The 26923-nt window shown below is 38.7% G+C and overlaps 2 protein-coding genes and 1 long non-coding RNA gene across 11 annotated transcripts in view; 1 reads left to right on the top strand and 2 right to left on the bottom strand.

The window, feature by feature from the left end:
* The window catches only part of RHOT1 (ras homolog family member T1), a 52379-nt gene extending 38755 nt beyond the window's left edge, over positions 1–13624 (bottom strand). For 2 of the 7 annotated variants that reach the window (XM_016152519.2, XM_016152517.2), the window contains exon 1: positions 13354–13620. In XM_016152519.2, the coding sequence (XP_016008005.1) occupies positions 13354–13429 (76 nt within the window). In that variant the 5' untranslated portion in view covers positions 13430–13620. Of the gene's footprint in view, positions 1–13353 lie in introns of all 7 variants that reach the window. The other 5 variants (XM_036222231.1, XM_016152510.2, XM_036222230.1 and 2 more) reach the window with 5 other exon arrangements.
* Positions 12897–26923, top strand: part of LOC107514635 — a 14943-nt gene continuing 916 nt past the window's right edge. Inside the window, exons 1-3 of the long non-coding RNA XR_001597837.2 lie at positions 12897–13188; positions 14547–14698; positions 17020–17084. This is a non-coding gene — a long non-coding RNA (uncharacterized LOC107514635). The remainder of the gene's footprint in view (positions 13189–14546; positions 14699–17019; positions 17085–26923) is intronic.
* RNF135 (ring finger protein 135) overlaps positions 23822–26923 on the bottom strand; it is a 23497-nt gene continuing 20395 nt past the window's right edge. For all 3 annotated transcript variants that reach the window (XM_036222232.1, XM_016152521.2, XM_016152522.2), the window contains exon 5: positions 23822–26010. In XM_036222232.1, the coding sequence (XP_036078125.1) occupies positions 25481–26010 (530 nt within the window). In that variant the 3' untranslated portion in view covers positions 23822–25480. The remainder of the gene's footprint in view (positions 26011–26923) is intronic.

Below are 26923 nucleotides of genomic sequence, written 5' to 3'. Positions count from 1 at the left end.
AGTTTTAGTACAATACTTAAAGTATATATTTTTCTTCTGCTTATAAAGTTAAACATACTCATTGTTTAAAACAAAAAAATTAACAAAATTTGACATCAAGGTAAAATTTTCCCATATCCTCCATTAACAGTTTAATACAGACAGTCTCCCAGATTCCTCCTATACTTATATTAATATATTATAATAGTTTACCATAGGGGAATCATAGTATTCATACTATTTTACGATCTTCCTTTATCATGTAATTATGTATTGGGACAGTATTTCATGTCAATATATAAAAACCTCCTGGGATGAGGGAAGGAAAGGTTATTATTTAATGGATACAGAATTTTTATTGGGGATGAAAAAGTTTAAGCTATAGAAAGTGGTGATTGTTTACATACGCTGTGACTGTATTTAATGCCTCTGAATTGTACACTTAACGAATGGTTAAAATGCTAAATATTATGTTTTTGATATTTTATCACAATTTTTTAAAATAGCAATAGTAAGTCCATTTTACATTAACATTTATAAAACCTCCTACATTATTTTTTGATAATGGTATAAAAATCCATTGTATGGTATGTCACAATTAATATAATCTAACAATGAACACTGTTTAACTTTTCACTTTTATAAACAATGCTTCAATGAGTATTTCTACAGGATAAATTCCAGCAAGTGGAACTTAAGTTATCATGCATGATCTTTCTGCTTTTAATAGATATTGTTAAATTATCTTCAAAAAAGAATAAACCAATTTACACCCCAACCAACAGAAGATCAGAGTGCCTATTTCTGCACATCCTTACACTGTTTATTTTTTAGGGTATCATATTTAAAGGGTTATTAAGAGCAAAGAAACTTTCCTGTTACACTTTCTAACCCAGCAAATTCTTTTTAATGTACAAACTTAAAAATCTTCATTTTCATTCTGAAATTTGATTTCTATTCCCATCACTTTCTGACCATATAATTATTACTGTTAGACATTCAACTGCTTATCAACTAAATCCCTTTGATTCTAGAGGAAAACAGTACATCTGCCTATTAATCTCTGCCATAATAGCAAATTAGAGTTTCCATAAGTAAAGTCAAAATATAAAAGAACTGAAAAAATTTTAAGAGCGGTCACATTCCTTTTTTAAATGACGAGAAGAAAGAGTGAACTAAAAACACAAGTCAAATCTCTGGGGGAAAAAATGAATGGCTGGAAAGGGAAGAGTAGTGCTCAAAACAATTTAGAGGATATGCTGCGAACAAGTGAACACTGCTGGTGGAGGGACAGATTAGATGGTTTAACAGGTGTCTTCTGGCTCAGATTTCCATGGTTCTTTTAAACTGACCTCAATGAGAAGGCTTGGGCCTTTTCCAAGTGGCTGACAACATTTCACTGAGTTCGTCCGACCATGTCATTGAATCCAGAGTCCATAATCACAGAACTACTAGGCCCTTTGTCATCCATATCACCTTATACATCTCCCTCTAATACTTTTCAGATGAAGAACCTGGGACCCAGAGACAGTGATTTTCTCAAGATCTCACTAAAAGAGTCATTGCACATTAAGAGAATAAACCATCTCTTGATGGCTAAGCCACTGTTCTTTCTTTCTTATGCCAGACTTAAAAAAAAATATTAATACAAGTTAATAACAAAGAAAACAAATCGTGACCCCTAAAATCAGCAAGCACTGCATATACGAATACTACGTAAGTTAATTAAAATATTCACTGATTCACTAGTGACTAATGCAGCAGCTCTGGTTCAATTTTTTTTAAACTTATTTTGAGAATTTTTCAGACTTACAGAAAAATTGCAAAAATGGTACAAAGGAGTCATATCTATCCTTTAACCAAATTCCACATGTTAACATTTAACCACATTTGCATTATCATTCTCTCTCTACATTTATGTTTAATTTTTAAACTGTTTGAGTAAGTTGCAGACATAATGACCCCTTACCCTTAAGCACCTTAGTATATATTTCCTAAAAACAAAATCATCTCTTATATAACCACAGGGCATCGTCACAATCAGGAAGCTAACCTCAATAAAATATTATTATCTCAACTATAGACCTTATACATCTCACCACTTGTACCACTATTATCCTTTATAGAAAAGAAAAATCTTTTTTTCTATCCAGGATCAAATGTTGTATTTTTTTGTCACGTCTCTTTAGTTTCCTTTAATCTGAAAGAGTTCCTCATCTATGTTTGTTTTTTATCTTTCATGACCTTAACATTTTTGAAGAATACAAGCCTTTTAATTTGTAGAATTATTTCTCAATTAGCTTTCTATGGTGTTATCATTAATTTCAGGTTTTGCACTTTTAGCAGGAAAACCCCAGAAGTTATACTGCATCCTTCACAGTGAATCACAGGAGACAATGTCGATCTGTCCCATTACTGGAGATGTTATGTGTCATTATTTGGAGGAGGTGGTGTTTGCCAGGTTTCTTCACTACAAAGTTATAATTTTTCCCTTTGTAATAGATATCTTATGAAGAGATTACTTTGAGACTATGTAAATATCCTGTTTCTCATCAAATTTTTACCTACTGGTTTTAGCTGCCATTCACGATTCTTGCCTGAAATTTTGTTTCTAACAATCCTTCTATATTACTTTGCACTCTACTGTAAGGAAAAACTTTCCCTACTGATTCATATTAGCATGACCTCATGGATTATTCTATGGGTTATAATCTGTTACTATCACAATTCAGAGGCTCAAATTGTTCCATTTTACTTTTTAAAATTATATTCATGCAGGCATAAAGCAGTATATATACTACAAATACGTATTTGCATAGAAAGAATCCTGAGAGGATAAATACACCAACAGTGGTTATCTCTGAAGTAAACATAATTGTAACTTTCTTATTTGGGCTTTTTCTGTATTTTCCCAAGTTTCTATAATAAACATATAATTATTGCTACTAGAAAAGGTTAACACATACTATTTCAAAAGTCATTTTTGGTAGTAAAAATTGGCATGTTCTAAATTTACACATGGCAACCGAAATTCACCTAAAAATTGGCATGTTAAATGCATTCTTTCATCCCTTCGACAAGTATTTCTTGAGCACTTCTATATGCCAGGCACTATTCCAGGTACTGGAGATACCACTGATCCCTACTTTTAACTTCCATGGAGATTACATTCCAATGGACTTACAAATTTTCACCAATAAAGAACTCTTTCTACACATTCGGATAAAAGACAAAAATTCAAAAACTGTAGCCATCTTTGATTCGCCCTTCCTCTGTACTTAGAATTCAAGTTCTGTCAAATTTTCCTTTGAAATTTTTAATACTTATTTCTTCTTTGTTCCCATTTTTTCCTAATTACGATACTTTTACTGAAAACCTCCCGTTCCCAACTTTCTATCCACTTCTCCAATCTTTCACTAATCTGTCAACAGTGCAAATGCCAGTCTATCTTTTTTAAATATTCTTTTCATTTTCTAACTCGCCTGATCAAAAGCCTTCCTTGACTCTCAATTACCTACAACATCAAGGTGAAACTATTCTACTGGCCTTTGAAAATCATACATAATTAAACCCAGCTCGTTTATTTAATCTCATTTCCCACTATTTCCCACATACACCATTTGCTCAAATAAGGTCATCCTGCTCTATCTTAGCACAAACAAGCCATGATGAGTCCTGTCCCCACATGGTTTTCTTTATCTAAAATACCATTGCATTCTCTCTCTACCTCTACTTCTTCAAATGTTAACCATTTCTCAAGGACAGCTCAAATTCTACCTCATCCTTAAAGACATCCCAGGGCTACTAAAGCCCTCCCCTTTCTTCTCTTAACTACTCCTGTGCCACAAACTGTTATGAATATAAGGTACATAACTAACATGTGAGTCTACAATTAACAAAATAACCAAATATTTTTAAACACTTGATAATGAATCAAATTTTTCAATTTTATATGAATGGGTAAAACACCTCTAGCACATTAACCAGACTGATTGAACTATCTGACATTTCACCTTGCCCAAGCACAACAGTATTGCTATAGCTTCACCATTGCCATTTGGGATATTAGTTCAACCTCCTAGAGATTCTGGAACCCTCCCGCTCAAAGCTTTTCTTAACAGCAATTGAAGAGCTGAGGCAATAATTTTTTTTTTAATTCCTCTGTTCATTTTGTTTCTAGTAAAAAATAACTAAAGTTGAAATTTTAAATATTAAAGGAGGATGTGGTATAATAAAGAATACATCTGGTCTTTATCCCCAGTTCCTAGCACAGAGTTTCAAATTCCCTTGAAATTTTCTAAGTGACAGAGGTCTTTTGTTATTGTCTATTTCAACAATACTTGAGTTTATCCTCATATCCTAACTCATCAGAGGAACAGGAGGGCCTTGACAGCTTCAGGATAGAAAGTGGTTGTCAGAAAAACCAACCATGTGATTATACAGTTGAAACTTTCAGCCCCACCCCAAAACCTCTGGAGAGGTGTGTGTGTGCTAGAGACTGAGTTCAATCATGTGGTCAATGATTTAATCAACCATACCTATATAAGAAGTTCCATATAAAAACTCTGGACATCGAAGCTCAGGGGGCTTCCTGGTTGGTGAACGTATCAATGTACCAGGGAGGTGGTGCAACCCTGACTCCACAGGAACAAAATTTTCCCAAGCTCAGGACCCTTTCAGACCTTGCCCTGTGAACAGATCTTGCATTTCATCTGTGTAATTGTAAGTATAGAACTTCCCTGAGTTCTGTGAGTCATTCTAGTGAATTACTGAACCTAAGGGAATTATGGGAAGCCTTAAATTTGCAGTCGGCCAGGAAGAAGTGTGGGTAGTCTTGGGACCCCACTAGTAGCTGATGCTTAAAGTAAGGGTAATCTTGTTGGGGAGCTTGCCTGTTAACTTGTAGGATCTGACACTGGCTCAGGATAGTGTTAAAATTGAATTGAATTGCAGGACACCCAGCTAATGTCTGAAAATAGTCAGAATGCAGAAGGCTTAAGATTTCTGCATTTATAAAAAGAAAAGATGGCTCAAAAAACTGAGAAACACTGTAACAGATCTATCCAAGAGCATAAGTTCCACTCACATTTACCCCCTGCCTGGACCACACTAGAAAAAAACACTAGAATATACAGAATATTAACTTATGTTTCTAAATTACCCACTTTTCTTGTGTAGACTCCTACTATTAGTTCATTTGATAAGTATTTACCTGACTGTCTTCTAAGTATAAAGTTTAGTCCTAGATACTATGTGGAGATAATATGAAAATGAATCAAACAAGATAGGTAAAATTGCCACATAAGAGGTATGAATCAAGTGCTATGTTCAATCACTCTATTTAAAGAAGTGAAGAAGGGGCACAAAGGACAAGAGGAGAAGGGAATATCTGCTCCTCCCGGAAGTCTAGGAACACATCAAGAAATCAAAAAGCTAATAAAAGAAGCCAGTATCTTGGTCTCTGGGAGGAAAAAAATAATTATCTGTTGACATATGCATTCTTAAAACAGTATTAAGAAGGTTGCCTACGTATAGAATATCACCAATGGTCACCTAAAGGACTTCCTATACATCCTCGGTGAAAACTTGTCATTTCCCACCAGCTACTGAGCTCCTCTAGGAAGACTAAAGAACAAGTATTTCACTATCACCCACAGGAAACTCTACAAGCACAGAGAATGTGTCTTTCTTGTTCACCGCTGAAGCCCTAGCTCCTAGCAAATTCACTTAGTAAATGGAGTTATATGGCTTAGTGGTTAAGGGCATAGATATGAAATTCTGTGGCTGGCTACTTTTGAGGGCAAAAAGAGTAAAATGCAATGGGAGGGGGCGCTTCGAATTATTGGTAATATTTTATTTCATAAGCTAGGTGATGGGCATTTGTTCTTTATTCTTTATACCATTTATATAAATATTTCACTTAAAAAAATTATACAGGTTTTAGGATCAGATAGAATTGGACTGAAATGTTAGTTCTAGTACTTACTAGCTGTGTTTCCTCAGGCAAGTCATCAAGCCTCAGTTTGCTCATCTATAAAATATGGTGCTGAAAAGCTTCATTGAATTGGCAAGAGGATTAAGATGACGGATGTATGATGTATACCTTGCACACATTAAATACACATATGGTAGTTGTTGTGATGATGATGACAATGAGTTTGAATTAAAGGGGTTAAGTGAACACTGGAATGGGCCAGAAAATTTGGATTGGAACCAGCTGTGTCCTTAACAAATGACACTGAGTTGTCACTGATTCTCTGTGGGCCTTAATTTTCTCATCAGTTAAAAAAAAATGGATAGATGGTTTCGATGCTTATATTCTATAATTAATCCATAGTATCCTGTAGCACATCAAGAAAACAGACCTTAACAGATGAAAAAATGCATGTTACATTAGGTTACAAATCCTATACTACCTTTGAAATGGCAGACAGATCTTCACTGTATCTGTTAGCTGTTTAATTATGTATAGGAAATGGTTTGGCAGAAACATTTATCTATCTCTAAGAACTAAGTAGGACTCACCAAGCCAATATGGGGTCTGGGAATTTCTAAAACTTGCTGACTTATATTCAGCATTTCATAGCTTTTTTCCTTAAATAACTCCTTTCATCATGGCCTTGTTTAGGGTCCCAACAACCCTAAGCCTTCAGCCAGTTCAAGGTAGTATTCATCTCAACATCCATAGTAGTCCATCCTAATTCCACATGATTATTATGTACAACGAAGGCAAAAGAGTTATCTTATTTGAACTGATCCAAGCCACTGTCCTCTATCCAGCATTCAGAAACCTAGAACTTAGACCTTCTATTTTTTACTCTTGGCAACCAATACTACAGAAAAATATATTTGGGAGAGAGACCTAATAAAGTTCCTTGCAAAGAGTGGTGATGTCTAAGACAAATAACAAACAGAGCTCTCTGTGTATCACCAGACAGGAGAATGCCTCTGCTGTAAAGTCCAATCAAGTCCACAGGGTTCTATACTTCATGTAATTTATTTAATAAGTAGTGGAACTTCCAGGTACTTAAAACAAACCTTTTAGAAAATCTAATGCCTGTACAATTCCTGTGATCTTTGAACTTCTGGGCCTTTTTGGCCCCAGTAGAGATGTCTGCTTTGTCCCTAGTGTCTCCAAAATCCCAAAACTACCACCAGCACAGATATTTCCAGAAATTTTTCCATTTCTGAAGAACTCTCCTGGATACCTTATACATCTCTACATTTTTATTCTTGATCTACTATGATAGGAATGGAAAAAATGAATTAGATACTCAATAACTCAGATGCTCCTTGGTAATCAGAAGGAAAAGAAGTCTCATTCTTACTTGGTCTTTGAGAATTTTGTCTACCTTAATACCCTTAAAATCTTGATCCTCCTCATAATCCCCTTCACAAAATTACCTTTTTAAAATGTGGCTTGTATCCCACCACTCCAAGGCCCTCACCAGTTTCAAAAGAAACCTCCCTAACTTTTAATCCCCAGTTCAAAATACAAAATGGTCAAAATTAAGTTAATCACCAACTTTACAAGTTTCCAAAAAGTTAAGGACTTACTGCTCCATAATCAAAATCAATCAGGATCTCTTAAAATTCAGGACTTCTATAGGTGTTCTGTGTTACCTTTAAAGTCCGCCCTCACTCCCCACCCCCTTAACTCTTACAAATCTTCCTCATCTCTCTTTTTAAAACCCATTGGAACACCCCTTTTCCTGGCCACAATCCCTTTCTGCTTTTCTCATGGATCCCCTACAAACTCAGCAATATTTTCAGAAAAGAAAGGCCAACATTCTAAAGACATTCAGATTTCTTCACAGCTCAGCTTATCAGGGCAGTTCTGGCTGCCTGTGTTGCCAAAGTAGAAACCTGCTGCCAGGTCTATTCCAACAGGGCAGGCCTCAGAAACAACAAAGGAAGCACCTTGGTAGAAGAGAAGGCATTGTAGGGACTACAACAGTTAAACAGCTTTACTTATGCTTGATCACATAGACATATAAGACAGTGGTACCAAAGAATGGGAATAATTCAATTTATTTATATCAGTACTAACTTTACCTTTCAGAGTGTGACATTTTTATTTATTCATTCATATCTTGCCTCAGCTGTTAAAGAATATGAGGCAGTTTAACACTCACTACAATAAAACAATTCCATCTAGTTTCTGAGGTAACTGTAAAATAAAAGGTCTTTAAAAATCAAAGAACATGAATCTTTTTTCACATAAAATCCCAAGAGCAACTTCCTTCTTTTAAAATAAATTCAAAATTAGCGCAAGAGAAATAGATTACAGTGAATGTGGGAGAAAATGAGCATGTTTTCATTGGTATTACTTTGGGTTTCCTTTTGGAAGAGCAGTGAGATGATAGATACTTTAATAAAGGATTATACATGCGATTTAGTTAAATGCTTCAGTGAACCAAAATAGGGGTTTTTGTTTCTCTTATGCCTACTACCTAACCTTGAGTGAGATCACCAAAAAATAAAAATAAAGCAGCAGGTTTAAAATTAAAACAGGCCACTTTTAAGCTAATTTTAATTGAGAAATGAATGAGTACCTTAAAGATAAGGAAAATATTTTAGAATTTTAAAATTCTAAATTTTAAAATATTTTGTTTTAAAAAATATTTACATAAGCCTACAACCAAAAAAGTCACTTAAAATGGAAGATATGAGTCTAAACACTAGATATTTTAAACTGATCTAGAAAATAAAAATGATTTCCATAAAGGAACAAAGTCCCAAGCTCTTCTCTAATTACTGTACCAATAAAATTGTATACTTAATATATAGTACATTTTATTTAATATCATTTTATAATAAATGTAAATATAGTTAAAATTATAAATAAAAACACAAGTATATGGCATTTAATATAAATATTATTATGGAAGACAAAAATATTATTCTTTGTTAGCCAGTCATCTCATGGTCTCTATTTCCTCTCTTTTGCATGGGAAATATTAAAGTGATCTATAAAAACAAGAAGCACAGCCACATTATCCCCAAGGACAGAAGGCCTTCTGATTTAGTTCAACACAACTGCCACAGTTCTATCTGAGACTCCATGCTTCTAAGTAGGTCATCCATGGGAAACATAATTTATCACTATAGAACAAATTATCTAGATTTTCCAGGCTAAAAATTTCTTTGTCTTTTCATCACATCTTTTGAACATCTAGTTCTAAATGACAGCAAATTCCTAATATTCATGAAGTGGAAATAACATTCTCTGCTTCCAATTACCATCCAACTCTAGCCATATTGACAATTTTTTTTTAATAACACTGCCTGCTTCAAAAGAACTACTTATTGTTATCTGCTTTATCAAAAAGCCTTGGTGGTTCTTCCTAAGCTACTGTAATTAGAATACACAGGGAGGAAGAGGGTGACTATGGAATTATATTTTTAACTGGAAAACTTTAGCATTTTGGAAAATAGCTGAGCACTGTTCCAAAGGAAAATTTTATTGACCATATGCAGACAATGTGGGCTACAGAAGAACTAATGCTGTGGTCTATCCCTCTCCTTCATACCAAATCCACACCTGTGCCCAACTCGTGCCAGAGGACCGAAAATCACAGTGGAGATTAGATCTTAGTACGTATCTGAGGATGATGTAGAACAGGCTATATGAATAGACCTGCCTATGTAGGATGGATTCTCTATGGCCAAATGCTTGAACAACCTTGGTCACAGAAGATCAACCAGTATATACTATGTACTAACACAGTATAACTGAAACTGAGCAGTTTAATCTTCAAATATCATTCTAAAAAAGACCAGACTGCAGAACAGTATGACTTTAAAAGGAACACAAAAAGTTTTTTTCTAAAATAACTGCTAGCTTATTCCTAATGGTCTCGACTCTTATCCCTAGCTTATAGCTAAAGAATCTTTCCCTAACCCCTTCAAATCTCTAAGATGACTTCTGGTGTTTCAAAGAGAAGGTGACCTCTGTTGGCAAGGGCTATAATTCCTGGCAGCCAAGACATGGGATAGACATGGCATTGTCATTGTAAGTCACCGGTCTACTTTACTGCCAGAATACAGGAATCTCCCAAACAAAATAAAGCTAAGGACAAGGAACAAGAGACTGGATAAATGCTACCCCCTCACATCCTAACAATAACCACATCAGCCTGGATTTAAAAAAGGAGAATAATCAAATTTATATGACTGGAAAACAAGTAAAGTCTAAATAAACCAAACTAGTTTCAACAATTATTTGAGCGCCTACTTTGTGCTAAACCTATTCTAGGAACTGAGGATATGGCAATAAACAGGACAAATCTCCTGTCCTCAGGAAGCTTACTTTCTAACCCAAGTAACAAAAAAACAAAAACAAAATAACGACAACAAAAATAAGTGAAAAAATATGCGGGGGAGTGGGGATAATGCCTGGGTCAGGCAGGGTCTTCTTGCAGAGAAAGCGATGAAGGAGAGAGTGACACAAGAGCAAAGCAACGTCCAGATTGTGAAGGACTTTGTAAACCTGCATTAAAGTTTAGCCTTTATTCTAAGTGAAAGAAGAAATCATGAGCGAATTTTAAAAATGGGTAACAGGATCTGAGAACTTTTTAAAGATCACTCTGTCTGCTACATAGAGAATGAATGAAATTAGAAGCAGGGAGATCAGTTAAGGAGGTATTAAAAAAGCCTAGGCCAGAGCCAGTGGAAGCCTACTAGTCTGACAAATCCGGTAAGAGCTACCAGACAATTAAAAAGAGGATAAACAGTTCCATTTTCTTAATGAACTTGACCAGTAGAATACAACTACATCTCAATTTAATTTAAAAAATAAAAAAAGACCTCACTAAACTAAAACTATCTTATGTACTTTTAATGTAGCTAAAAGGGTAGTAAGACTCATGCTAATTTTACTGTAAGAGAGACATTTGTTAAGCATACTAATGCAAATCTAGTTAATTTGGCTATCGAATTCAACCATGAAAAGCTATAACCTGAAGAATACAAATTCTGGCCATCGAATTCAACCATGAAAAGCTATAACCTGAAGAATTAAGTTTTGTGTGGTCGTATTTTTAAAGATTTTTAAAGTTTGTTTTGTTGAAAGAGTGGTAACTGACTTTTGTTTTGGCCTGAATGGTACGCAATAATTAAGATAAGGTGCAGATGATATTTAAAACACTTTGGCTTTCTCTGAAAATACTTTAAAATTTATACAGTCTAACTTCTCTGATCTATGCACTGAATAGATATTAAGCAATTAATTAGCAGTAAAGCCTGGATGGGTCAGAATCGAGATTCTGGATGGGCCAAAAAAACACCCCCATTTGACTCTCAGAGTACAGTACAAGTTTGGCCAACAGAATGTTAAAATCATTCAGTTTCAGAGCTTCAATGAATGAAGCTGCTGCTGTGTGTTTTGGGGACAGACACTAACAGCAATAAAACGTGAAGTGATAGAGAAGGAACCAGGCTTTACAACAATACCAGAAATGATGCTCCTTTTTCTTTTTCTCTCCATTCTCTTTAATATCTTAAAACTACAAATGAATTACTACCACTTTTTCCTAAAAAAGTGATTTTCCTCATAAATGTATGTATCAGATCAATATTAAAATAGCCTTGGTCATACTTATGTTTAACTAGCATTTAGGGTGCTACAGTCAGGCCTAACATAAATAAGGCTTTCTCTTGTGTCAAGTTTCTCCCTATGATCAAAAAACTTGCATATACACTTTTATCGACTCTTATTTGCTTTCATTTCTGCGAAACATAGCTTGTAATTTTTCTAACAAATATTTATTTTACATATTTATAAACAATACTGTTAACATTAACTTAAATGTCCTAAGGCTGACAATATATTTTATATATGTATAGCATTTCAATTGGGTGTTTTACAGACTAATTATATGTTTCCTATATTCAAAACTAGTAATAAAACATAGGATTTTTGTTTTAAGAAAATAGGAATTAACAATTACTATAAACTATTTTATGATACGGTTAAGGATCAGTTTAAGTGCTCACTCACTTTCCTACCTTGCTTTTCCAAACTCATCAGCATGAACCATGTGTTGTTAATTAATACCGTCCTGAACTTTGTCAAGGAAATCCACGCAAAATACAAATTAAGATATACTTATAAATGAAGACTAAAATTCACAAATGCAATTCAAAAAGCAAACTGGTTAAGTTTACTTCTAACTTCTGATTCTAAAGAAAGATTTCTCCAAGTGGCAGGTGAACAGAGACTTCAATGAACATTAAAGAACACTACAGAAGACGGTAAAAATGTGTTAGTTTTCTTCCTTGGTAGTGCATCACAGTGACCTGGAGGGGGTTCTCTAGAATGGAATGGGGTTTAGAACAGAATGCTTCAAAAGAGCAATGGCAGAGTATTAATTAATGTACTTTAAATAAAACAAACAATCCAGTCCTCTCCAGTCCACTCTCTTATTTTAGTCAACCGTGTCATGTAACTTGCACAGTGATATCAAAGAGTCCCTGATGTTCTCTCTCAAGACAGTGAAAAGAAGGCATTTCACCTTTTTTATATCTTCAAAAAGCGAAATCTAAGAATCTCTAGGAGGTCTCATGTGTGCCTGTTATTTATAAATTTATTCCAAACCAAGTAGCTATGGAATAACACTAAAAAGAGAGGGAAAAGTAGGCTTTAGGGTAACGATAATTCTCTTAACTAAAGGACGCTCTACAGATAATTATTCATTCATTGAGCGCTGTATAATTTGAAGGTGAGAATAAATTTTTGAGGAAATATCGAGTGTACCAGGAGTTATTCCAATGCAAAGCACAAATATCAGTTTAAAAAAAAAAAATGCTCCATACCTTCAAGTCAATGCTTAAAGGGAGAGAACACAGCGAGCAAAAATAACAAATAAAAAATAAAAATAAAAAAAGCAGAAACCTGACCTTGTCCATAAGTCGAATAGTTCTGCACCCCACCCCACCCCCACCTTCCCCAGGAGCCGGTTCACGCAATCTCAATTGGTCAGTCAGCCAGTTCCAGCATCTGCCCGACAGTGACAAGGGAATCTTCAAGGAAGACGAGCGGGTCTGAAAGGAGCGGCCTGAGAAACTGAGGCCCAGGAAGAAAGGATACGAAGAAGAAAAGGAGGAGAGGACCTTCGGAGGGATGAGACCGGGCTGTCAGAGGCTAATGGGGACATGGCTTGGGAAGACAACTGTGGGACACAGGAGGAAGGTCTCACGAGGGCCCAGGTGAGGTCAGAGGTTGAGGGCCGCCTGCGGACAACCTAAAGGGAAGCGTTAAGGGGCTGGGAACACAGGGTTTGGAGATGGAGGAGAGCGGGGCGGCGAGAGGCGAGCAGGCCCGGAGAGGCTGGGGCTGCGGCGGCCACGGCCAGCACGGGTGAGCGGACTCACGTTCTCCCACCAGCAAGATCCGCACGTCTTTCTTCATGTCGGCGGCTCGCAGGGGCCGTACTCGGCCCGCACGCATGGAGCGGACTCCTCTCGCCGGGAGCGCCCACCCCTAAGCGCTGCTCTCCTCGCGCTGCCGGCCAGCCTCCCCCGCTGCCCCGCCCGAGCCTCGGCTACCCGGGCCCGCCGCGCCGCCTCCTCGGCTGCTAGCCCACTCGGGGGCCGGGACAGCGGCAGCTCTGACTCCTCCGGCTCCGCGGGCGGCGGCGCGGCGGCGCGGCGGCGGCGGGGTCGACGGAGCGCTGCGAGGGACAAGCGCTTTCAGAACGCGAACGTTCTCCCCGCTTGAGCAGCGCCCCCAGCCGTCAGGCTTGCTGCAGCGCAGAGCCGGGGAGCCTTACCCACTCCTCCTCTGGGCGCAACCACCCGCATTAAGGTTTGAGCTGGGAATTTGAGTGGCAGATGCGCTAGTCTGACCCCATTTATTTTATAAAATAGGGGCAAAGAAGTTCCTTGTCCAAAGTCACATATCTCGAGGTTGGCAGTGATTCAAGGTGGGAATATTCTCACCAGACTATAAGCTCCAGGGGGGCAGTGACCTGTCTATCTAGTTTTCGGTAATATCCCCACCTTATTGTACATAGTCCTCAGATAATGCATGACTGAGTAAAAAATGACTGGCTCGCAAGATCTATATCCCTTTCCACTACCCAAAGCCCACCACCCTAGCTGCCTTTTGTCTGTGATGCTTATAAAATACAATTCTAAACAACAGGATTTGTTCTTACTCTGTGTAAAAAGATTCATTTCTTTGTAGCCAGACTTTTCCCTGATCTAAGCCATACTAAGCGAAACTAAGTGACTCTTTTACTTTAGGTAGGGTCTTCTGATAATTCTCTTTATTCAGGCTTGCCCAGCGTGGTGCTGGGCCCATAGGCGGCACTCTTACTGATTTTTCTAACATTGCCTAATTTCCTCCTGACCTGCTCCATCTGGAGGAATTTGCTGCTACATCCCTAATGCTAGAATAGTGCTTGGTACACAGTGAGATTAGATAGACAGACAGAGACAGACAGACAGATAGAAACGAGGAAACACTATCTGTGCATAATGTGCTTTTTTTATGTCTTAAATTTTATGTAGTAGGTTTTTAAAGGGACTAAAATGTACATAACACCAATCCCCTTTTCTTTTAGAAGCCATGATGTGGTCTGGTGCAGCAAATTAAGAGCTACTGACAAATTGCCTGGGTTTGAATCCTGAGTCAGTCACCTAATAGTTATGTGATCCTGAGTACGTTCTTTTATTTCTCCAAAACTGTCCCTTCTTCCGTAACATAGAAGTAATGGTAAGAATACCTACCTCTTCGGGTGGTTGTGAAAAATAAATAAGATAATACATGTCAAGCATTTGGTACGGTTCCAGATTCACGGTATTTCTTCTACTGGTCTCAGGTATCATTATCATAAAGTTCACTGAAAAGTTGTAATCTGCGGGTATTGAAGCAAACATGCTGTTATGTTTATCAAAACATTTCACCATCTTAGTTATATGATGTCCCTAATAAGCACAGAGGAGGAAGCCCTTCCAAAAAAAGCATTCTCTCTGTGATGTAAGGAAAGACAGGAAAGATACACTTCCTGCTCACTGCAAGATAATGAAGTCATAGTCCAGGATGAATGCAAATAAGATGTATGGAGATGTGAAATTCAGGAGGCTTGTTTATGTGATCTTTCAGAGAAAAGTATTCCTCCAAATTTGAGTATTAAAAATGTTTGAGTTAGAAGGACCCTTACAGAGTACCTATTAGAATTCTACTACGCTGTAGATAAGAAAAACAAGGCCCAGAGAGATATCATGAATTGCTAAAGGCAGTACAACTAAGATTAAGCCCTGGCTCTGCCATGCCCAGAGTGTGACTCTGGGCAAGTCACATACCTCTCTATGCCTCAGTTTCCTTTCTTCAAATTAAGTCTTTAATCTCTTCCCAGCCTTCTACTTCACAGAATCATTTAGAGGATCCCATGAAATAATGTATGTGAAAAAGCTTTTCCTTAAAAAAAAAAAAACTGAATTACAGGGAGCTTTTGAGATCTTGCTCTCTTGCTCTCTGGCATATGTTGTCACAATTTGGCTCAAATAAATTCATAAAAAAAATTTTTTTAATGAATTACACAAATATCATATCACAAAGAACAAAAGCCCTTTACAGAGAGGCAAACTCTTTAGGGCACTGCTCACTCCAAGCAACACTTTGTAGAGAATCTTGACCCCAAGAGCTTTGCATCAGCTTGCCAATGGTGACAATGTTAATTCTGTGGGGCTTCTCCAGGAGTGTGAGAAAAGACAAGCCTTTGTTGTGGTGCATATATGTGCTGGGTAAAGGCTTTCGCATGGAAAAATGTCTGGAAGGCAGGGGACTAGGAAGAAAAGTTTATTTGGGAGAGAATATTGCAGAGGTAATATTGGGAACTCCTCTGTAAATAAAACTAAAAACTCCAGACTCAAGGGGTGCAGGAAGGAGACAATCAGCAAGAGTGTACATACAGCAGGCAGCAACTCACGATTTGGTATAAACAGAGGCCAACACTCACTAAAGTGGGAGGGGGGCATCTAACATGCCAGAGTGTAAGTTTCCAGGCAATGTAAGTTCCTTTTTACAGCCCCTCTTCATCTACTGATCAGCTATATTTCCGAAGGTCTAATCTCCTGTCTTGCCTTGAGCTTTATACCCTTCTCATAAGAGGACATCCATTCGGGGTCACTATGAAGTTCTCCTGGAGATTGCATAGCTCTGTGGTTAAGAGCAAGGACTCTGGAGTCTGCCTGTCTAAGTCTGGACCTCAGCTTTGCCAATTATTTCATTGGACAAATTGCTTAACTTCTCTGTAGCCTCAGCTATCAAGTGGGAATAACACCTCATGGAATTATTCCGAAGATTAAATGAGTTAGTATAATAGAAAAACATAATAGAAAATAGGGCCTGGTACATGGCCAGTGATACATAAATGTTGAATAAATGTAATAAATTGTACAGGAAGTGACTTTTGTACCCCTCTCTGAGCCTAAAAATAGAGCCACAGGATGACACACACTACAGCAAAACATAAGCCAGAGAATGGAGTTGTTGGCAGTGGAATTTACTGTTGGGCTATTACAGATTGATTACTGTATATTAAGTAGATTGGATAAAGCCAAGAGGACAGTTAGATATCTAAATGTGCTGATGGAATTTTCCTCTAGAATGCTGCTAGGAAGGAGTTCTACCATCACAAGACAGACTTCATGTCTCCTCAACTGTGCAGGGGACATAGGGATGTCTAAACAAAGTACTTTTGCCAGGTAACAAAAGGATCCATCTTTTATGCCTATCAAAGGAGGAATTTGCAACACAGCCTCTCTGAGTCTTAGGACAGTGGAACATCCAGGGCCAGTGGGCAAGGCCTGCTGGGTAGAAGATCTATGATTGTTAAATGAATGACACTGAGTGGAATAAGAGGCTGGCCTCTGATTGGTGAGGTAGACATAGTCCTGGGCAGGAGGCCAAATTAGACTTGGGTTGGCAGCAGTTCCACCCTTCAGACTCATCTATCTTTGGTCTATCAAATTAAATGCAAAGCAGCATCCATCATCTGCCCATTCTTCACTTTTGTCTCCCATTCCTTCCAGGAAGTCTTCCTTTTCCTGCCAAGTCCACTTTAGTGCAGCAGAAAAGTCCAGTGCCTTGATACAGGGTAAGTATTTTATCTTGCCTTTTAATGCTTTGTTCTTGGTTCATTGTTCAAACATCGATGTCCTCTGCATAGTCACATGGATTAGTTTCTAGAGGACAGAGAGTCTGTTTGCTTGATTTGGCCAGAAGGTACATCACTCAGCACAATTACTTATCAAAAGGCATTTGATTATAACTAACCATGTTGAAAGGAAATTTTTCCAGACAAGATCCTCATCTGTTGAGGTTGCATCCAGTTTTCTTTTAATTTTCTCAAGCTCTTTTCAGATACGGGTCGTAAAGCAAATGCCCTCAATTAAGAGATAATTGATATTGAGAAGCCTCTCAGACCATCCTCCCCTACAAAATGGCCTGGATTCCTTGTGGAATGGTTAAGAATACAGGCCCTGGAGTCTACCTTTCATCTCCAATACTTTACTAGCTGTGCAACATTGGGAAAGGTACATAATTCCTCTGAAAAACCTTAACCTTGTCAGCAAAATGGAGCTATCTCATAGGGGCTCTTTTCGGAATTAAATAAAATAATGCAGGTACATTTGCAACAATGTGGATGGACATTGAGAGTATAGCGCTAAGCAAAATAAGTCAAACAGAAAAAGACAAGAACCATGTGATTTTATTCATACATGGGATGTGAAACAGAAAGCAACAAAACAAACAAACAAAACAGACTCATGACACAGATAACAGTATGATGGTTGCCAGAGGAGAAAGGGGGTGGGGGAAGAATTAAGAGGGGAGAGGGGGTCAAATACATGGTGATGGAAGGAGACTAGACTGGTGGTGAGCACACAATGCAATATGCAGATGACATATTATAGAATTATACACTTGAAATTCATGTTATTAACCAATGTCACCCCAATATATTTAATTAAAAAATAATAATGCAAGTAAAGCATTTATCATGTTGCTTAACACATAGTTCATAGTTACATTATCACCCTTAACAGCTGCACTTTAAAATTTGGAATTCATTTGCTGACTTGCATTATCTTTCCAAGGGCAAATTGATTAGACTGCCCACCAAATTATTAACACTATAAAGCAAAAACGGATCTAATAAAATTTTTAATCATTGTAGAGACATTCAAATTTTTGCCGACTTATATACCAATCAGTGATTCTCAAAATATTTTAGGCCACAAGCTATTTCTGCAAAACCAAACATTCCATAGAATAGTAAACCTATAAATTTCTGTTTATCTCTGCAAAGAAATCACCACAATTAAATATACTTTAAGAAAATAATTCAAAAGAACTATATATATACCTTTGTATTCTATTTATAGCAATATTACACGATAGTTAAAAAATAGAAAAACATACAATTAAAAGGGAATATCTAAATTAAGTATGACAAAATAATTGGACTTTTGGAGTCATTGAAACTAATGACTATTAAAGATATAGAAAAGTATTTCCAAAATAGGTAAAAAAAAAAAAATAGAAATAGAAAACCATATATATAATCACAACTATATAAAAACTAAGTATATGTTCACTTATGCAACTTATAATTTTGAACTTTTACAAGCATGCTCATGTGTTAATTGGGTAATTAAAAACTAATTGACATACATAAATATTAGACGAGAGTACAAAGAATAGAAAAATACATTAAAGACTATGAATTAATTTTTAGTACAAGCATCTTTTGTAAAATGTCAAAGCAAATTTAATAATTATATCTTTTAAGTAAATTAATAGAAATATTTAAAAGAATAGCAATGCTTTAAGTGAGACATTAATGTAGGATATCATGTGTATTAAGTCATTTAACATATTTATTGTTTTCACCATTTTGAGGCTTTGTGCCAGGTGCTAGGAACACAGTAATAAACATCACAGATTTATTGTGGAAGGCAAGGTGTGGACAAGGCAATTCATCTTTAGACATCCATCCTTCCTCTCATCATAATCCTCCAAATCATTATCTATATACCCAAAATTCCCTTTTCAAAAACTTTCCATAAAAGTTAGCATCTCATCATCTAAATCTCTTTCTACTTCCTCCCTCCCCACCCCGCCTCTAGCTGAAACCAGCCAGACTTACGTGACTGTGTCCCATTCCTTCTAGTAATCTGCTCTCTGCATGGCTGTGTTCACAGATGATCCCTCATGCAACATAATGCCATAACCCAGCAAAAATGAAAATATCCCCAGAAAGCAACTAGGAAAATGACCATGGTTTTAGCCTGAGTGACCTAACCGTATTCATTCCTAGTATTAGTGGATCAGCTTTGATCTGATCTAAACTCATCGTGCACGCCGATTTCAATGGTGACTTCTCTCTGGGCAAGGGGAAGATACTCCAGGAAAAGCAAAGTAGATGTGCAAAAGTATATGATATGACACAAAGCAGGGTGGCTAGGGCGAAGGGTGTATGTGGGAGGATGACAGGAAAGAGGGGCTAGAGGTAGGGAAGAGTAGAGGGAGGAAGTGGAACTTTCTGCTGTAGGCACTAGGGAGTTTTAAGCAAAGGAGCAACATGATCTTATTTGTGTTTCAGAAAGCTAATAGTAGCTGAATGAGACTAGATGGGAAGGAGCTCTGACTAGACAAATTAAAATAATCCGGGAGAGTAATGATGAGAGTCTGAACCAGTGTTTAGATGCAGGGGGAAGAAGAGGGGCTGGGATTGAGATGATTTGAGACGGCAGAATCCAGTCAGAACTTGGTGTCTGTTTGCACAGGAAGTGGTATAGGAGAGATCCTATGGTAGCTCTCAGACACTGTGTCCTGGAGATTGTTAGTGATCAAAGCCATAAGGTTTTCTCCCCCAGGGCATATATATTTTGAAAACAAAGGTGACCATTTCACTGAGCAGGGAAGGAAGACACAGTCTTCCAAATTTCACTAGACCAACTTTTGGAATCCTGTTTCCTGAAGTGGTAGAATAAGAGAAATATAAATGATGCGGGGACATCAGAGTGACTATTGTGGCCAGAAAGATATTCCCTTTTCTGTTATCTTTCCCTCTTGATTAAGGCAAGGTGAAAGCCTCAGTAAATCATCATTAACACCTGATAATCTGTTGAGAGAGAGGGAGGGAGGAAAGAAGGGAGAAAAAGAGGGAGGGAGGGAGAGACAGAGAGAGAGTGAGAGCGCCCTGCTGAGCAAGCCTCAGGTTCAGAGCCTTACTCAGATAATAGTATCAAGGTAGTAACATTGTTTTGTTTTCCTTGACACATATATTTAAGGTTACCCTGCTATTTAAGACATATGATTCTGGTTTCCAGTTACATATATTTTTAATTTTCCTTTTGAAATAAATATACCTGAAGGGAGAAAAGTGAATTGGTTTAGGAGGAAAAAAATAAGCAAAAAATGGTACAGGAGATATACAGATGTAACCAATCGTGGCACATAAAAGGCTGAAGTTTGGGAAACCCTGTCCTAAAAATACTATGACTGATTAGGAAGGTAAAGCCCAAATTAAAAACAAATCTTTAGCATAAATTAAGTATAATTAAAGAAGCCTGTAGTCCTCTGGAAGGACAATCATGCCGTGATTAGGGTTTTGAGCAATTATGCAAGTGGATGAATTCAGGGTTTGGAGCTGAGGGAGTGCAGAATGATAGAGCTGAGCACATACCAAGGAAGATTCTCCTTTTCCTCTCAAAAGCCCCAGGTACCTAACCCTGGGGAAGGGACTTCTTCCATCACAGCTAGAGGGCCTGAGAGATCTCCCGAGAGAGCAACATCGTTTCATTTCACAGTTTCTTTCTGCAATCATCTAGGAAATAAAGTCTTCAAATTAAAATTTTCCAGAAAAAAAAAAATGTATTTGAGGAAAAGCAAGGGGCAGATATAACTGTATTGGAGGCTACTGTGAGTGTACGAAGGTGGTGGCTTCCTGCTCAGCAGGTAGTTCTTCCAGGAACCCAAAGCCCTGCATCCCAATAATGGGCACAACAGTGTGTTGAAAAAAGAATATCTAGCCTAAGAAAAAGTATTTTGAGAGTTTTTTTTTAAGCCAAACTTACAATAGCCAGAAAGCAAAATCTTAACAGACGGAGAAAATGCTCCAGAAAATGGTAGTTTTACAGCTTTATAGACTTGTAAAGAGTTGGGGGTTTATATGAAATTCATCGGCGGTAGATTAGGGCGGTAAGAGAAAGAAACGTGTGGAAATCTCTGAGATTGGATAAAATGGAGAGAGACACACTTTTACATTGATGGGTACAGGCTAGTTAACATTTACACACATAGAGATGGTGTGTGGGCAACGAGATAACAGGAGTTCTGTGGTCTCGTGCTCCGGTGGGAGGCTGTACCCTGAGGGGTCCAGAAAAAGGGGATTACTCTGATATTCCAAGGTGCAAAAAGCCATGGACAGGCTCAGTTAAGGTAAATATTGACCTTTGTCAAGGGAGCTGTAAGCTCAGGATGTGACTACCCATCACGGTTCACTTTTAGTCAGGAATTTTATGTTCAGATTATCCTGTGTGTTTACTTTTGGTCCCTGAATTTGTAAGGCCCACCATGCAGGCCTCCCCTGAGCTTGTCAGGTTTAGTATGTGGCCCTTTTTTCATCCACGGTCCTCTCCCTGGCAACTGTCATCAGCTTGGCTCAAACAAACTCTTATAAGACTTTTCCTTAAGCTGGACATTCTTTGACAAGTACCTTTCCAGTAGCTTCCTCCCCAGCAGGTAAGTGTGAGTATGTGCCTGAGGTGGAGGAGAAGAGGAGAAATACACAGAGGTAGTCCTCATCACTGACATCACTACCTCCTTCTCCCCAGACTCCCAGGGAAAAAAGCACTTAGAAGAGACAGGGCCTGAATAAAAACACAAGTGTTTGAGAGAAACATCTCCAGATAGGGCAAGAAGCTGCCCACCAGGAAGTTCCTGGTGCTCTCTCCAAGGGAAGAGCCTTTGTCCCCTGAGAAGTCTTTCAGGCTTGATGTGGGGGTTGGGGGGGGGGACGATTTCCTCTCAGACACAGTGCAGACCCAGTGGGAGGTCCTCCATCTCCATTTGAAAAGAGGCATTTCAGCTTCGGTTCTCCTTTGGAGGATTGTATGTTTGTGGCAGGGAAAGGTGCCATTTTCCTGAGTGTACTGAAAGAGTTATACTGACCGAAAGCTCAAGACAAATGCAAGGAAACCAAAAGTGATAACCTTTATTCTCTACCTTTATGATTCTTGTGCTTAGGCTCCAATTGAGGGAAAACATGTGACCAGCTGATAAACCCCATGCTCATAGAGGCCCCTTTATCCAAACCACCTGAGAGGATGGTATTTAATCAAAGCCTCAAGAGGCTAAATCCCTGGGCTCTAAATTTTCAGCACTTTTAACAGGTGAGCATCAAGGTGACTGGGTGAGAAGATAAAAGCTCCATAATACAGAAAGTGAGAATGGAGAGCCTTTTAATGCTCATCTGACACACAGAGAGAAGCCCTGTCCTTGCTTGGACAACCCAAGGCCAGTATACTGAGGACCACCATCAACCACAACCAGAAATAAAAGAACGCCTCATGGCTCTAGGGCTAGCTGTGTCCTATCAGATTGGAACGCCAGGTCCTGGTCACAGCATGGAATCTTATCAGAGTGTATTAAGGTTAGAGATTTGAGTATGGGGAAATTGGGCCTGGTCCCTGCTCTGCCACACTCAGCTGATCGACCCTGTCCTGGCCTCTGCTTCCTTGCGTGTTAACAGGAAGATAGTAAAACTCATCACAAGGTGTAGTCATGAGGCTCAGAGAGCAAAATTAGAAGATCTAGCAGAAATATTCTGCTTGCCCATTTTCAAGCATATGTACCAAACTCGGGTGTGAATCTCAAAATGTTAAGAGACCAAAGTGTGTGAGGGTAAAATAGAGTTGTCATTGTTCCTGTGGTTATAATCACCCTGGCATTTTCCCAGTTTTCTCAGAAACCCTTATTTAATGCTTTCAGCAACCTTTGAAGGAAGGTAAGGAAGAGAAAATTATTATTTCCATTCTACAGGGGAAAGAGAGACAAAGGAGTTAAATGCATTGTCAAAGGTTGCCTGGCTGGTTTGTGTGGCAAGGCTCAACCCAGTCTAACGGAGTTGAATTTCCACATCTTTAAAACAGGTGCTAATGCAGCCTGAGGTCTTACAGGTGTGAATAGTAAGGAACAGAAAAGAAGGGGGAGGTGTGTAGATTAGGAGACTTAGAAGAAGATTCATCAACTGCTAATGGGTATGAGGATTCTTTCTGGGCATGATGAAAATGTTCTAAAATTAGATTATGGTGATGGTTTCACAACTCCATGAATATGCTAAATAACACTGATTTGTACACTTTAAATAGGTGAATTTTATAGTATGGAAATTACATCTCAACAAAGCCATTAAACAAAAAATATCAGGTTTGTTTTTTGTTTTTTTTTAAAGGGCAAGATAAACTTGTGGCAAGGGATGCATAACTCTAAAGAAATGCAAGAAGTCACTGTAAAAGTTAGGATTCCTTTCAGGTGGAAGGAGGTTTTGGGGATTGGGATGGAGCCCACAAAGGAGCTTCTGGGTGGGTAGCAAGCTCTTATTTCTTGACTTAAAGAGTAGTTAACAAGTGTGTTTACCTTCCAGTAATTCATTCCACTCCACATGCATTTTATGTGGTTCTCTGCATCTGTTCTATGACAAAATGATTTTTAAAAATAGAGGAAATCAAATATGAAATAACATCCTGTGCTGGCCAGACTGTAAGGTGGCCCTCATGACCCCCCATCTGTTTTGTTTTGGGGACGAATTATGCTGAGACTGGGTTTGTCTTTGACAATCGTTTATTTAACACAGCTTCACGGAGGGAATTATAATAATTTCACCAGCCAATAGCATACAGGATAACGTCTCTTAATAAGCCAATTCAGAAATAACATACTCCAAACCAATGAGAAATTAATTACACTATTGTTTCAGGAAAGAGGAGATGAAAAGAATGAAGTCCAAATCTAGTTGAGATGTACCTTTATACCAGTTGGTACTTGGGAGAGAAGACATAGCCAACTGAGAGCTGACATCAGCTGCCAGTGCAAAAGTAAAGTTCCCTGTTGCTAGAGCTCATTGCTATGGAATGATAGCATCACTGTTAGGCAAGATGATCTCTTTCCAGAGGCTTTCACCACTGCTGGTAAGAGTCGCCTTTACCATGGCAGGAGTTAATGCCCCAAAGATCTCCGGAAAGCTCTTCAGGTCAGCAAAGTATTGCCTTGCCCAGACTAAAACTCTCAGATATTCCTTGAAAACTCTCAGTATTTATAGTCTAAGTGTCCTCTTGCCATAGTTGCTTCTCTACATATTCTAACTGATAAGCCCCCAGAAGGGCCGTGACAGCTGAGCTTGAGTGCTTATCAACATCCTACAGATACGATAATGACATCCCGACACAACTTACTTTATTTGTATATCAAAACAATTTTACTTCTAAAAACATTTTTTTGTCTTTGCCATAAATAGTATTAAAACAACTTCACTTAAGTCATAAACAATTGAAATCATATCAAACCAATACACAACAGGAAATGAGGCCCTCAGTCTGACAACCCACAAGAAACTGAATGCTGCCAACAACCATGTGAGCTTGGAAGCAGATCCTTCCCCAGTCAAGCCTCTGATGACACCGTGGCCCCAGCTCCAACCCTGACTACAGATTGTGAGACTCCGAAGCAGAGGCCTCAGCTAAGCTGTGCCCTGACTCCTGACTTATAGAAACTGACATAATAAATGTGTGTTGTTTGAAACACCAAGTTTGTGGTAATATTATTAGACAGAGACTGATAATATGCCCCTTACATTGATGAGTCCCTAAAACCACTCTCAGATTCTGAGAGTCACTAGAAGGACTCACAAAACTCAGCAAAGCTGTTATACTCTTGGTTACAATTTATTACAATGAAAAGATACAGATTAAAATCAGCAGTAGACAAAGGTACATGAGACAAGACCCAAGAGACACTAATTATTCTCTCCCAGTGAAGTTCTATGAACAATGCTTATTTCTCCCAGCAACAATGTGTGACAATATGCAAGGAGTATTGCCAACCAGAAAAACTCACCTAAGTGTTGGAGTCCACGGCTTTTATTGGGGGTCAGTCATGTAGGCAGGCCTTACTGCCCATGTGGCTAACCTTAGTCTCCAGCTCCTCCAGAGGTCAAGCCAACAACCTCCTGGCCCAAGGTCGCCAGGTAAACAAAGTCACTCTTAGCAGGCAGGATGTTCCAGGGACTAGAGATTATCTTCCAGGAGCCAGTCAAGGGCCCTTCCTTTCTCTGGAATGTGCAGTTTGAACATCCCAAGTCTGCAGAGTTAACCCTTGACTGTGTACCCCTTAACTTGAGGAGTGGGATTCTTATCAAGTTGCTACCCTGCTTAAAGGTAGAGAGAAAGGGCAGGAAACCACCATGTTTTAACACCTGAAGAACCCTTATACCTTTACAGGCCTTATAGTCAGAGAGTTTCCAGGATGTAAGCCATATAGCCAGAATGCGGGGTGCAGAGGAGATGAGCCAAAGACTGGGCACTCGAACAGAAGCTTCTTCTGATTAGCCACTGAATAGAAGGCAAGCTTCTCCTGCTCAAGGTCCAGCCAGATGCCCACTACTCTAGGTTTTTCTGAGCCAAGGACAGTTTCCTTGACCATGTGCCATGCAGAGAGCTGGCTAGTCCCCTTCCACTCTATACACCAGGAGTCCCTGGTCCTTCCCAAGATCTGGTCACGGCTCATCCCCCAGGAAGCCACACCAACTGCCCAGTGACTGCAGTTCTGAGTGTCCACTTCCCAGTACTTCTGCCCAGAAGAGAAGGCCTGGGAACATAAGACCTGGCAGGTTGTAAACCTCTCATGACTCCAAGTATAGTGCTGTGGGAAGTGAGACACGGTCACTGTCCGGTAATCCTCAGACACCTCCAGGCTACAGGAGAGGCTCCTCAGGTCAAAGGATAGACTGATGGCCCCTGAAGAAAAAAAACAAGAATGTGACCAGCTAGCTCTAATTGTCTAAGAGGTCCTCAAATAGCAAAAAGCAGCTTTATATCTTTGGGTGTGACAAAGTTTTACTCGCACTGACTTTAGAGTTGGTATATAAACTTGCTGTTCTCTGTACATACCCCTGACATTGCCAATTACCCTTTTCCCACCTTAACCTCTACTTAATGTTAATCCTCTTTCAGGAAGCCCTCTCTGAATCCCACCCACCAAAAGGTCACCTCTTGCTTTCTTCAACACTCCTCATGCTTTACCTGTTCTCTAATAATATCATCTTCTACGTAGTACAGTGACTTATATCTTTCTAGTTATACATAAGCTTCCTGAATAAGGATCAGGTCTTATTCATTTTGTATATGTCATACTGTATCCTACTGAATAACTGCTAACGCTTATATACTATTACTACTCTAGGCACACATTAATACACATTCACTCATTTAACCCTAATGACAATCCTACATGGGAAGTAAGTGCTATTATTATCTCCATCTTACAGATGAGGGAACAGGGGCTCCAGGAGGTTACATAACTGTCCAAGATCACACAGCTAGTGATCGCAGAGCTGGGAGTCAAACCCAAGCAGTCTGGCTCCAGCATCTATGCTCTCAAGGTCTATTCCAGACTGGGACAGCAATAGAACCTAAATGGGTTGGGAAATGGACCACTGGCTATATATGGTGGCCCCAGCATGGATGCCCACAAGTCGCCTGGGCTCTGAATGCTCTCAGCTCTGGCTTAGCCTGGAATTTGCATCTTCGATCCCCTTTGTCTTTGTAATCAGCTCTCCATGTGGAGGGACCTGGTCTGGGGGTGGTAAGACAGGCAGCAAGGAGATGAATAATAGCATGCTCTTACAGCTCTCCTCTGCAGCAGACCAAG

Source organism: Rousettus aegyptiacus, unplaced genomic scaffold, assembly GCF_014176215.1.
Source record: "Rousettus aegyptiacus isolate mRouAeg1 unplaced genomic scaffold, mRouAeg1.p scaffold_m13_p_6, whole genome shotgun sequence".
NCBI classification, from domain to species: domain Eukaryota; kingdom Metazoa; phylum Chordata; class Mammalia; order Chiroptera; family Pteropodidae; genus Rousettus; species Rousettus aegyptiacus.
This window is presented reverse-complemented; position numbering and strand designations above follow the sequence as displayed.